The following is a 13,278-nucleotide window of genomic DNA, read 5'->3' as shown; positions in this document are numbered from 1 at the left end:
ACTCATCAGAGGATTTGAACAAATCACAAGCTTTTAGGTGAAATGTTAGTTGATATTGGTGTTCAATTAAGAAAAAAATAGGGGGAGAACTGGTTGTCATCTTTGTTCTCTTTATAAGAAAGTGTGTGTGTGTGTGTGTGTGTTTGTGTGACATTCAGGCCTTTTAGAAGTTAGCTATCAACTAAATATTACATCCAAACACTTAGAACATTGCCTGACACAGAGTAAGCAAAATACTAGTGTTAGAAAAAATACAAAGCATGTGTTCAGTAAAGCCAGTAACCAGCATACACTTTTCTGTCTGTAAGGCACCAACTCAAATGCTCCACACACATATCCTAGTCCAACCCTATGAGGCAGATCCTTACAACAACTCAGGGAAAAAACCCCCAAGATCCGGAGTAGATAAAGGAATAAATAAATTAGCCAAGATCTGAACCTAGTCTCCTTGACCCCAAATCCCATGGAAAGTGAGACATGGAGAGAAAGTATCTTGCCTGAGATCACATAGCTATTTTGTGCCAAACCACGGATATGAACCTAGGTCCATTACTCTTTCTACTTGTGGTATAAGAAAAAATACATATTTGGTTTTTGTCCTGGTTCCTGGCACAGAGCTCCTAAAGCTCTTGGAATTTCCTGAGTGATAAGACTGTCTTTTGTTATTCAGAATGAGCCCCTTTCAGGCAGATTTGAGTTTATGTTAATGAGGTGACTCTTGATGGGCCCTTAAGTAGCTTCAGGATGGGGGCTGGTCTGTCAGAGGTGGAAACTACTTGGTTCCAGGGTTGGAACTTTGAACCCCATCCCCTTCCTCAGGGAGGAAAGAGGAGATAGAGATTGAGTTCCAATCACCAACGATTTAATCAATCATGACTATGTAATGAAACCTACATAAAGTTCTTAAACAACAAAGGATGTTTGTGGAGCTTTAGGGTTGGTGAACAACCCAGAAATGCATAGAAACTCTACTCCCTCCCATCTCCCCCTCCACACCCTGCCCTATACATCTCTTTAATTTGGCTTGAGTTATATCCTTTAAAATAAAACTATAATTGTAAGTATAGCACTTTCCTGAGTTCTGTGAGTCATTGTAGAGAATTACTGAACCTAAGGCAACCCCTGAATTTATAGTTAGCTGAGCAGATATGCGAGTAGCCTAGGGATCCCATTTGTGGCTGGTTTCTGAAGTGGGACTTAATGTATGGGCTAACTAACTCTGGGTAGTTAGTTAATGTCAGAAATGAAGTGATTGTAGGACACTCACTTAGCTTCAGAGAATCAGAGAAATGGTTGATATTTGGAAAACCAATGACCACTACACCATTTTAATTCTATGTTCTGTCATTTTTAAGATAATAAAATGGCCAGTCATGACTTGACTATTGGATTTATACATATTATGCGCCTGAAAAGAATTCCACTCTTTCCATTAGGATATATATCTATTCTCAAACTCAGGTCAAAACATAGCCAGAAGCGAAAGTTAGTTTTCTTAGAAATCTTTTATGAGCTGATGGGCCTAAAGCATGAATTCTGTTTATCTTTGTTGTAATTCTGATTGAACAGTTTGCCACCACATGTAGGAAATCCTCTACTCTGTGAGAGTAAGAGGAAACACTGCTACGAAAAATACTGGATTATGAGTCTGTTTGCATTACCTGTTGTGATCTCCCTAGGTCAAGGGATAGCCAAGAAACTAACCTTGCTTATAAAATCCTTGGAGACTCCACTGGGCTTATGATGCTACCCAATATTTTGGGAACACAGTCATCACCCATACCACTTATGTTGTTATGCTTATGTTTCCCTGACAGTGTATTTAGGCTAAAGAAACTTTCCTATATCTTTTCCCATCTCATCTCAATATGAGGTACTCAGTCTTTCCACTAATGTGGGAAAACCTGAGAACTCTGGATGGAGTAAAAATGAAAAATACATAATTAAGGGGATAAGCAGCAGAAGAGAACCTCTTCTCTCAGAACTTACTTGGCCATGTGGGGTAGGGGACAGGGACACGGCTGGCAAAACCGGGGTGGTCCTCTGATGGAATCTCCGATATAACCATCTAGACATTTCTCACAGTGCTCTCCTGTCGTGTTCCTCTGGCAGTGCTGTGAGGTGAAAGATAGGAAAATTGAAAAAGACACAAAAGAAATGCTGTACACCACATATCTGGGAACCAAACAGTACTCGAAGGAAAGGGGATGTCAGGCTGATGGAATTGATTGTGTGGTCAGATCTGGTCAGCACAAAAGAGCCATGGTGGCCCCAGTCAATCCTAGAAAGTGTGGACAATGGTGGATGGCTTCATCCTGAACTTCCGGGTGTGCACTAGCAGCCTGAGGAGTTTGGAGTTTGCATAGGGGACTCCCTATGAATAGGGAGATAATTCATCATCAGGCTGATTTTTCTGCTTAGAATGCTTGGTCATCTTTCAAGATCTCTAGTAGGCCTCGAAACCCCTAGGAATTCCTTCTGATGTCCCCTCCCTGATCCTTCACCCCATTCCACTACCCACTTGGTACTATTATCATCGGCTCCCAACCTCAGCAGCCCTTCTGCTACATTATGCCTCTTAGTACTGTACTGCCACCAACTCAAATAGAGTAGGTACTCAGTAGAACAGAGTCAACTCAGCAGTGACACGTTCATGGATTAATTTCTGCCTAGTACTCTAAAGAGGAAGTGATGCTAGTCTGATAGTTTTCTCCAACAGGACTGAACTGGATTGCACAAGGCAATGCCATTAGCACTGTAATATTTTCATCTTTACGTTCACCAGAGTGTATAAAAGTTGAATAGGACTTTCAGTGAAAAGTTATGCCATTAGAATTAGAATGTCATCCAAGAGGCAGCCTCCTGTTTGATCCATTCCCTTCATAACATCTATGCACAAGAGCTTCAACAGACACAACTGTTTTCAAACAGTGCTCTGTGGAAGAACCTAAGGAAAGGCAAGATGGAGCAGTAGTAATGTGAAGTCTGAGCTCTTGATTTTTGTCTTTGTGTTCTATGGTGAAGTTCAAAATAGAATAACAAAACAGAATAAAGGCTCCAAACATTTTACATGGGTTAACTAATTTAATTCTTATAATAATTCTAAGGTAAGTTACTATTTTTTACCCCATTTTACATATGAAGAGATGGAGGCACAGAGAGGTTAAATAAATTGCCCAATAAATTGTCACACAGATGGAAGGAGGCAAAAGTGAGATTCAGACTCAGGCAATCTGGCTCCAGCAACGAGGCTGTTAATTCCCATATTATACCACTTTTCCAATGTGTTAGACAAAAGGCTCCTTTCCCCAAAGAGTCATAAAATGACTACATTAGAAGATGTCATACTATTTTACCAACAGTTTGGACTTCAAATCAAAAGGGCAGTGTTCTAATGTGGGCAACAGGCTATCATGGTTGAACACTCTTTGGGCATTTGGTCAGCCATTAGGTATGGACAATCTTTGGCCCCTGATTAGAATTATGTTAACAGAACAGAATTTAGAGGCCAGTTCAGAGTGCCTGACAGATCAATGAGAAACTGAAAAATAAAGTATGATGTACAGACGACAGGTTGTTAACAAATATGTCCTCCAGTTCTTAACACTGTATCTAGAACTAAGTCAATCTTCAAAAAATATTTGTGGGGCAGAAAAGGAAAGAAAAAGTGGGAAAGGGTGAATTAATGTCTGGAGCACATAGAGGAAGGTAACATGGACGCCAATCAGCTCAAAATCAGTGGCAATCTCACATTCCAGAGAAAACTAACAAGCCTTGCCCAATTACCAGGACTCTAAGCCATAAGCAACCTGGTATGGCTGCTCATAGGCTGAGGTCAAATTTGTCTGAGTCCTCGTTGGACAGACGAAGCCCATCTGTGCAGAAGAAAATAGGCTTGTTGGAAGATGTTAGGTCATTCTTCCTGCCTGAAATGCCTATTAAGCTGCAAAAAGGAGCTGCCTCCTTATGGCTTGTTGGGTGCTTTGGACTCCTTGTCAGGGCTCTAATTCTGCCATGGCAACCACAGGGAAAAATTACTCTCCAGGGCAAAACCACCAGATCTCCTGGACCTCTAAATGCTCAGGGTGGGAACGATGACTTTCCTCATCTGCCTCCCTTTCAAGGGTTTGTTAGGGAATTCCCTAAAAGGCACTGATGTACATTCTGGAAGATTGGCAGAGATAGTTAGCACTGGAGGCAGGGACAAAGGGCCCTACTGCTTCTATTTTCTAGCCGGTGGACTGTGAACAAGTCACTGGACTTTTTGGGTCTCTATTCCCTATCTGAGAAACGAGAATCCAGTTGAGATGGCCTGTAAATTTTCTTCTAGCTCTGAAAACTTTTACTCTGGGATTGCAAACATGCCTTCACCTTCAATGTTCTGCCATTTAAAAAACTAAAAAGAGAAATGACAATGATAAATAAGTGTGTCATTGAGGGTGGGGGGAGAATTTATTTTTTAATAAAACTGACCCCACTTAAAAACAAAAAAGCATTCTGAATCTTTGGCCAGTTAAGAAAGCTACATGGAGACAGTGATGGCAGATAAGTGGATAGGTGTGAGGAATGACATTTGGGCATCAGCTGTGGTTCTTCACATGAGAAATGCTGTCTGGATAACTTGGCCACAGAACAGTTTAATGGAGGAAGAAAGCCTAAGAGGATCAAATTGGCCTTCATGTGGTTTGTCACATGATTACGCAAGACTATAGTCTACCTAGATCTGTGATTCCTATGTCTAGGGAGGTCAAAACCATTCTCCTAATAATACTAAGATTTTATTTATCTTTTGGACTCTCATTTTCTCATGTGTGTAAGGTAAAGGCTGGGGCTCCTGGGGCTACATGACATGGACATATCACCACAGATATGAGATCCAGCTGTCTTCTCTTAAGCCAAACATGAACCATATTTTTAATTTGTAAAGTATGTTTATATTTTATAAAAGCATATTACTTATGCTAATATGCAATGGGTTTATTGCTATTTTCAAATAAATTAAGAAAAATTAGAAAAACTTTCAGTTTTAAATTCCCTTTTTAAAAAAGATTTTATTTATTTATTATAGAGAGAGTGAGGTGTGGGGGCGGGTAGTGGGGAGAGGCAGGGGGAGCAGAAGAGAGAAACTCAAGCAGACTCTGTGCTGAGTGCGGAGTCCGATGCCAGGCTTGATCTCACGACACTGAGATCATGACCTGAGCTGAAACCAAGAGTAGGTCGTTCCACTAACTGCGCTACCCAGGCACGCCCCTCCCCTTAAAGATCTATTTACAGTTTTATTTCAAATGCAGTAAATATGGATAATTAATCCCCACAAACAAAACTCTTTGGCAACTTGAATAATTCTTATGAGCGCAAAGGGCTCATGAGACCAAAAGTTTGAAAACTTCTGTTCTGTCTAGATCAGTGCTTCTTAAACTTCATGGCGTACACCAATGCCCTGGGGTTCTTGTGAAAATGCAGATTCTGATCCAGGATGTCAGGGGTGGGGCCTGAGTACCTGCCTTTCTAACAAGCTCCCAAGTATCACCGGTGCTGCCGGTCTAGACTATACTTGGAGAAGCAAGCTCTAAATGGAAACACCTAGAATAAGTAACACTGTTTGTTAGTTCCTCAGCATTGGGCCTGAGCCTGAGTGTCTAGCATAAAGAGACAGTACATTTTACTGCAGTGAAGAGTGACCCAAGTGTCTCATAAATTATAAAATTAAAGGTTTTTGCATTTGTTAGTTTGTTATTTTACTAATTCATTCATTCATTTAACAAGCCTGGATTCAGCTGGTATCATGACAGGCAAAGAGTTGTGACTGTTATTAAAATGAAGAAGACCAGATTCATTTATGTGTCATTTTATGAAAAAGACCTGGTTCCTGCCTTTGAGTAACTCCCAGGCTTGTGAAGGAGACAGAGAGGCCAACAAACAATGATATAGTGTGTTAAGTGCTATGACTGAGGTACGTATAAAGAATACACCTACTATGGGACGAAGAGGAAGCAAAGGTTCTGGCTTTCCTTAAGAAAGTTGGAGAAGACCTAATGGAGGTGATGACATTTGAACTAGGCCTTGAAGGATCAGCAAGAAATCCTGGGTAGAGAGCAGGGGAGCACAAATTCAGACACAGACTCTGCACATACAGAGTTAGTTTTGGTGGCAGTGAGCAGCTCAGTGGGGCTGGAATAGAAAGCCCTGAAAGATTTTAGAAAGGAGAATGCCTTGATCAAGTTGAAAGATGTCTCCATTGCTGGTAAGGAAGACAGATTAGGGGAAGGAGAGTCTGGAGCAGGGCATGATGAGTCATTGGGAAGTCATGGCTCTGGTCTGGGAGGGTTGCTGTGGATGTGAATTAAGGCAGTGGGATGGCAGAGAAGAGAAGAGGCTTTCTCCGGGGTTGAATGTTGGGGAAGAGGAAAAGGAAGTTGATGAAGCATCTGGGACATCTTAGTATTTGGCAAATGATACTGTCATTAATTGAGATGGAGAACATAAGAAGAGGAACCCATTCAGGGTTAGAAGAAGAAACATGAGCAATGTATAGGGAACTTATTTGCGTTCAGTTCCTATGTTCTCACATGACTGGGCACAAAGCAACAGAAGACTCTGAATTCTTCGGGTATACAATTTTCTGACTTTGTTTCAAAACTTCAGTTAGCATGGAACCAAATCCATCCCTATTTGCAAAATTTTGGGGTTTCCAAGTTGCACTATATTGGAAAATTGTCAAAATTTTGATGTAAGAATTATGCACTTGATCTAGATACCAACTTTACAGTTACAAGTAAAACAGGAAAAAGAAGTCTCTATAACTCCATTTTTTCTTGCTCTGGGACATTAATGAATGTGCTGATTTATTAATCACACATATTTAGTCTTACAGGAACTTACATTGGTTGTTTTCTGTCTTACACACATAATAGAGTTTGAAAAGCATGAGAAAAATGCTAGTGTCTGCAGAAATTAGAGATGTAATATCTTCGCTTTCCTGAATGAAGTTTTAATTAGGCTTTGAGAGTAATAAAAAATTCATTAGCTTTCAATATATTGGATTACTTCCCTTTCTCCATTATGCTTAGGGTGGGGTAGAAGTCCATTTGAATATCAATAACTTTTTAACTACAAAATTACTACAGGCAGTTGTAGAGAATTTAAGGAAGCATACTGTAAAGTAAAAAGAAAATAAAAATCCATCCATGTTTCCACCAGCCAAATAACAGCTTAATGGGCGTCTCTTTAGATTTCAATGATATTTTTGCTGTTCTTTTAATAGTTTTAAATCTGAATATTCTTATTCAATTTAGAAAAAAAAAATTTCCTGCAATGCTGGGACAGACCCTGAAATCATTTTAATTTTTCATTTGGTTGTCACTGAGCAGATAGGGATTTCTACATGTGTTTCTCTGTGCTGAGAAACACATGTAGAGGCTCCCATGGTCCTCATACCTTGACCTTTACTATATTGGTCATGTCCAGAAGCACTTTCAAGTAGGTGTTTCTGTCCTTCAACCCAACACAGTGGAAACCACTTAACCCAAATCCTAGAATAATGTCTGGCACATAGGTGGAGCTCAAAAAAAAGAAAAAAAATGCTTATTTGTTAAATGGTTAGATGAAATCAACCAACCAATCCTTAATTAAAAGGAACCTGAGGAGCTATGTTTCTATGGTAAACTTCAAGTCAGATTTTCTCCACTCTGGTTCTGGTCAGTGGGCTCCTGGCTTTCTCCTAATGATGAGAAGATTCTTTAGATGGGAACTGGCCTTAGTCAAGGCCTCTTCTTAATTCTCTGTACCTAACCTATAAACTTGGGATAAAATATGGGTTATTAGGGACCAGACATTCCTACTACCAACCATTTGTCTGCTTCTACCTGTTTCTTCCCCCAATTCCTTTCTCATACCTCCTTCTGGAGCTTTCCTAGAGAGTCTGCCATGTCCACAGGAGTTGCCTGGCCTTTGGGGCCCTGTCTGGCTGACTCAGCTGAGAACACTTTCCAGTGCATTCTAGTTCTGATAAGATGAAAGGTAGCTTTTTGGAAACACCCCACACAAGTTAGATTTCATTCATGAAGCCACTTTTCACTTAGCCACTTTTCTGCATTTGAAGAGTTAGTATCCCTCTTGTGAAGACAACTCTAAGCTTCTTTCCTATGTCTAAAATGGTAGCCTAACTTTGTCTACTCTGTATTATTGTCAAATGGCTTAGTTCCTTAAAATCAATCTGTAAAATATAAGGTCAAATTGAAATTGGACACTGGAATGGAGGAAGAATTAGAAACACCTGGGGGAGGGCAAGGTGGAGGGAGGCATTATAAGCCTTCAAAATAAAAACAAAATTGAAATGAAATAAAAGGACTTTTAATTTTGGCTGTGTGTGGAAGATGGGAGAAATGAGTTAGGCAGGCAAACGATAAGAACTGATGGAAACCCAGGCCCACAGTCGGCTGCAAGGAAGTGTTCCTCCGAGTCACTGCTTCTTCTCTGGTGCCCTGAGAACCAGATGAGCTGGATGGATGAGCTACAGGGCAGGAACTGATAACCAGTCCCACTCCACCAGGAGGCCAGAGCGGGGATACCAAAGGAAATAGGAAAATCTGAGTTTGATTCCAGTGGGACACCATTGGCAATACATTTACCACCTAAGTGACAAAATATTCTTTCTATGTTGGCAAGCCTCTCTGTTCACTACTTACATTTAATTCAATACAAGTTACATCCTTTTTTTGTCTTTCTAAATTAAATTTATAAGAATATACATATATATATTTAGCTCTGGGAGATAAGATTGTGGGTGATTTTCACTCTGAATTTCATGTACAGTACATAGCTGTATTGTTGTTTTGTTTGTTTTTTATATTGAGCATATATTACTTCAATCAGGGAAAAAAGCTATTTCCATCTGTGTAGAGTTGGGGTGGGGGGCTCACCATTAGGATGAGTAGGGTGGCTATTTCTTTCTTTCTTTTTAAAATATTCTGTCGTGGAACAAAGTAATTGCAGGAAGATGGGCAGTTTCCTTGAGTGGGCATAAGAGTTTACACCCCAGTCCATTCCCAAACTTTTATTAGAACGTCGTATGCCCAGGAGCTATGAAGGAATCATGTGAGGACCGTCCTCTCAGAACTCATGTCTAGGTCATAGATAAAACCACAACAGTTCCTTTTTTGACAAAGTCACCGTAAGAAGAGTGGCTTTGTCATAGCTCTTCACAAGGACTAGCAGGAAGGACTTTTTAAAAATTTAATTTAATTTAATTTAAATTTTTTTACTATGTTCAATTAACCAACATATAGTACATCATTAGTTTTTGATGTAGTGTTCAATGATTCATTAGTTGTGTATAATACCCAGTGCTCATCACCACACGTGCCCCAGGAGGGACTTTTTGCCCTTCTATTTCAGTCTTCCATCTTATTGGCTTCCTGATGGCAGCTGATGGGTCTGCCAGTCCCTATTGTCTTCTATTTCAAAAAACCAGATAACAAAGAGCCTTTAACTGGTCAAATTATCAGAGATGTACATTATTAGTTCAAGTGCATCCATGGGATTTTCTTTTCAAATGTCACTGGGATTAAAATAACAGGAAACCGGAGATGGAAGCATTAGAAAGGGGTAGGCTTCGGCAGCTGCGTGTGCCTACACGGCTACAGAGGACATCCTGGAGGTAACGGTTATTTAAGAAGATGGGGGGAGGGGGAAGACAGAAACACCAGGACTAAACAAACACTACAAAGAGATGGCTGTGTCCAGTGTTTGCCACTACATTCTCTCTGTCTCTAGAAAAGTGGCAACTGCTGGGTTCAAAGTAGACGAAATGTTCTAATTTGCACCTTAATGTAATGCATCTACGATGGGTAAAATAACACCTCCGTGTGCACACCTTGGAGACCACTTACAATCAAAATGATCTGCTTAATAGGGATAATTATACTAATTTTCAGGTAAATATGGTGTATTTAATTAAGAATTCTTGTAGTTTATGCAAAAATACTCTTGCAGTTTTGGAAAGCCTCTTCTGCCTCATAGGCAGAATTTTCCTGCCGTGTGGTATAGCTCCTGAAGGAAAACATGATCATAGGGCACAAGTCTTTAGAAATGCCTCCTAGGACTTCTACTAAAGCCATTTGTAGTAAATATTTCAATAGCCATTTTCACGAAGCTGTCAGTCCATTCAGTGAACACAGAAAAGGTACGGCAGGCCCTTTTTGCTAGAAGGCTCCCCAGTATCCTCCACAAGTCTCTCTGATACTTCACCAGAAGAACAGTTAGTTGGGGAATTCTTTCCAGTTAAGGGAAAAAAAGTCTTCTGGGGGCTGAAACACAGAATTACAAAGACCACAAGGCCAAAGTTTTCATTTTTATTAGCTATTTGGTTCAAACCTTTTTTTTTTTTTAAACAAATCTTGATCTATAGACCTGACTATCTTAAGTTGTAAAATAGGCTATGAAACAACTGTTTTATTCTCCTGGTTTATGTAGATTGAAGCCAAACACATGGCAAACTATACTATTACAGAGGAATTTGGATGGATGATTTCCTCCTCTGTGTACAGTTTTCAATCCCTTCACCCTTGGCTCTATGGTAGACACCAGCTGCCGAGGGTGCTAGGTCAGTTCCCTCTAGGGGCACATGCACCGTCATCCCTATGCCTTGATGGCCACTTATAATCACCAGTAGTTTCTATGACGTGTCTTACAGGAAAAGGTGAGCGTAAAGAGAGAGCTTGATTAGCTCTTTCCTAGGGAGCTCAGACGTGCAGGAAGAGTATTTGATACCCGCTGAAGACGCAGAAGCCCAGTGAAGTACATGAAAAGTGACAGGTGCCCCGACCTACCATACAGAATCCAGAGCCGTCCAAGCACTCATCAGAGTTACCGTTGCAGCCACAAGGCATACATTCTCCGGACTGGGCGAGAAAGAATCCAGCACCACATTTCTGAAACAGACACAACAAAAATATTGTCTTTATTGAAAAGACCTCTTTTGGTCAATTTTTTCTGACAAGATTAAGAGGAGATGCTTATTAAACAATCTAAATATTTCTTTACAAAATGTACTAGAATGAACCATTTATACTGCGATTCAGTGATGTATATTAATTTTTTTGGTTATATTCCCCCCTTTTTATTTTTTTACTTTTCAGGGGAATAGGAACATCTTTAACACTGTCCTAATATTATAAGGAAGAATAAGAAGATTTTCAGGAACAGCAAAGGAGAAAGGAATTTTCTAATGTTTTCTAACCAAACCAAACCAAACCAAACCAAACCAAACCAAACCACGACAATTGGTGAGGGTGAGGAATTTCTTCATGCTCCCTATAAATAAAGACTTATGGTTTCAGAAATTACTGGCTATAGCATAACCTCTCAGAGATGTATCTTTCATGCTTGGGCTCTTAAAAAATGGTTTCTCTTCAGATCCTAACATTTGAAAGGGAGGGGCAGATAAGTTAATGAGTTCTTGTACTTGTCAGGTCCTGTGTGGGTGCTGTTCCTATATTTCACTTATTCTCATAGCTCTGAGGAACACATTATTTTCCCTCATTCTCGTGATGAAATGATTAGACCCAGAGGTGCTAAGTGGGTTGTGGTGATGTTAAACCATCTTGAGATGCACCAGTCAACCTGCACAACGATGAATTGCCCCCTGCCAATGTCCTTTGTGCTCTAGTTGAGAAACTTTGCAAGATTGTTCCTGGTTTATGTGATTGGAGTTGTGAATATGTATTTTATCTTTCTTCAGAATGTCTTAATGATGCAGGGCGGCAATGGCATTAGAGACCTGGAAGTCCACTCCCTGCCCGTCAGACAGATTCACTTCTAAAGAATTCCAGACAGATAAGGATCTGGGTTGTTTCCACAAACTTACAGAGTAGGAGATTTCACATCACCCCCTCCCCCCATTTCATTGACTCATTGTACTTTGTACTATCTTGACGACCAGGAAATTTTTCATTCTATCTGGCTGAAGTCCCTCTGACGGCTATGCAAACCCATTTCCTCTTGCTTTTTTCTCTGTAAAGAAAGAACCACTGGACACTATTCACAGTATAAAAACACCACCAGTTTGGACCCGAAAACTAAAATCTAATATATTCAATTGGGAGGAAGTTGAACAGAGAATAATGGCATTTGTCCATAAAGACAAGGCGAAGAAATTCCATCTTTCTAAGTGAGAGAAAGTAAGGCAGAGAGGGGACCGATTTCTAATTTATATTGGAGAGTTTGTGGTTGATAGGAAACCTTTTTCTCAATTTCCATTAGGGAACAATAGAGAGGGGAAATTGCTAAAACTGCAGCAAGAAGCATTTCATTTAGACCACCTAAGTTCATGTGTTTTTGAATTTTGTTTCAAAATATAAAAAATACTTGTTTGGGGCACACCTGGCTGGCTCAGTCAGTGGAGCATGCGACTCTTGATCTCTGGGTTGTAAGTTCAAGCCCCACATTGGGTGTAGAGGTTACTTAAAAATAAAATCTTAAAAAAATACATGTTTTAACTCTAATGCAGTACACAGATATACGTATAACTATGTAAATATATAAGGATATACATATATATCAGAAAAAGATTCACAAAGCAATAATTAACCTATGTGCCATGTACCTTAAACTTCTCTATTTTATTTAAAAATATATTCTTGTTATAAGACATAAGATTGATGCCACATGAGTGTGTTGCATCCTGCAGTTTGACATGAAGAGGGTTTTAATTATCAGAGGAATGGATAAGAATAGCAAGGGGCCTAGTATTAGTTATCTCAGTAGCTTCCAAAACAGTGGTTTCTGTGATCTCTAACTGACCAATGCATGGACACATGGGGAGCCTCTCATTCAGGAGTTCTGACAGAGGAACCAAAAAAATCTGTGTTTTTTATAAAATAAATATTATATTTAAAAATTACTTATTTAAATTAATGAATCCTTTTACCCCCCCCCCGCTTTAGTGAAATAATAATTGACATTTAACATTGCATACGTTTAAGGTGTACAACGTGTGATTTGATATGTGTATATATTGCAAAATGATTACCAGCATAGCTTTAGCTAACACCTCCGTCATGTCACATAATTACCATTTCTTTTTTGTGATGAGGACATTTAAGATGTACTCTCTCTGCAACTTTCAAGTATATAATACAGTATTATTAACTATAATCATTGGGCCATGCATTGGATGTTCAGAACTTGTTAATCATTAATCTTGTAACTGGAAGTTTGTACTCTTTGATAAACTCTCCCCATTTCCCCTGCTCCCCAGTCCCTGCAACCACCATTCTG

At 39.7% G+C, this 13,278-nt stretch overlaps 1 protein-coding gene across 3 annotated transcripts in view; it reads right to left on the bottom strand.

Moving 5' to 3' along the window:
* The window catches only part of LAMA4 (laminin subunit alpha 4), a 153,046-nt gene that overhangs the window by 106,449 nt on the left and 33,319 nt on the right, over positions 1–13,278 (bottom strand). For all 3 annotated transcript variants that reach the window (XM_078054852.1, XM_078054850.1, XM_078054851.1), the window contains 2 exons: positions 10,830–10,931; positions 1,990–2,114 (listed from right to left, as the gene is read on the bottom strand). In XM_078054852.1, the coding sequence (XP_077910978.1) occupies positions 1,990–2,114; positions 10,830–10,931 (227 nt within the window). The remainder of the gene's footprint in view (positions 1–1,989; positions 2,115–10,829; positions 10,932–13,278) is intronic.

This window comes from Halichoerus grypus, chromosome 9 (assembly GCF_964656455.1).
Source record: "Halichoerus grypus chromosome 9, mHalGry1.hap1.1, whole genome shotgun sequence".
In the NCBI taxonomy this organism is placed as follows: domain Eukaryota; kingdom Metazoa; phylum Chordata; class Mammalia; order Carnivora; family Phocidae; genus Halichoerus; species Halichoerus grypus.
This window is presented reverse-complemented; position numbering and strand designations above follow the sequence as displayed.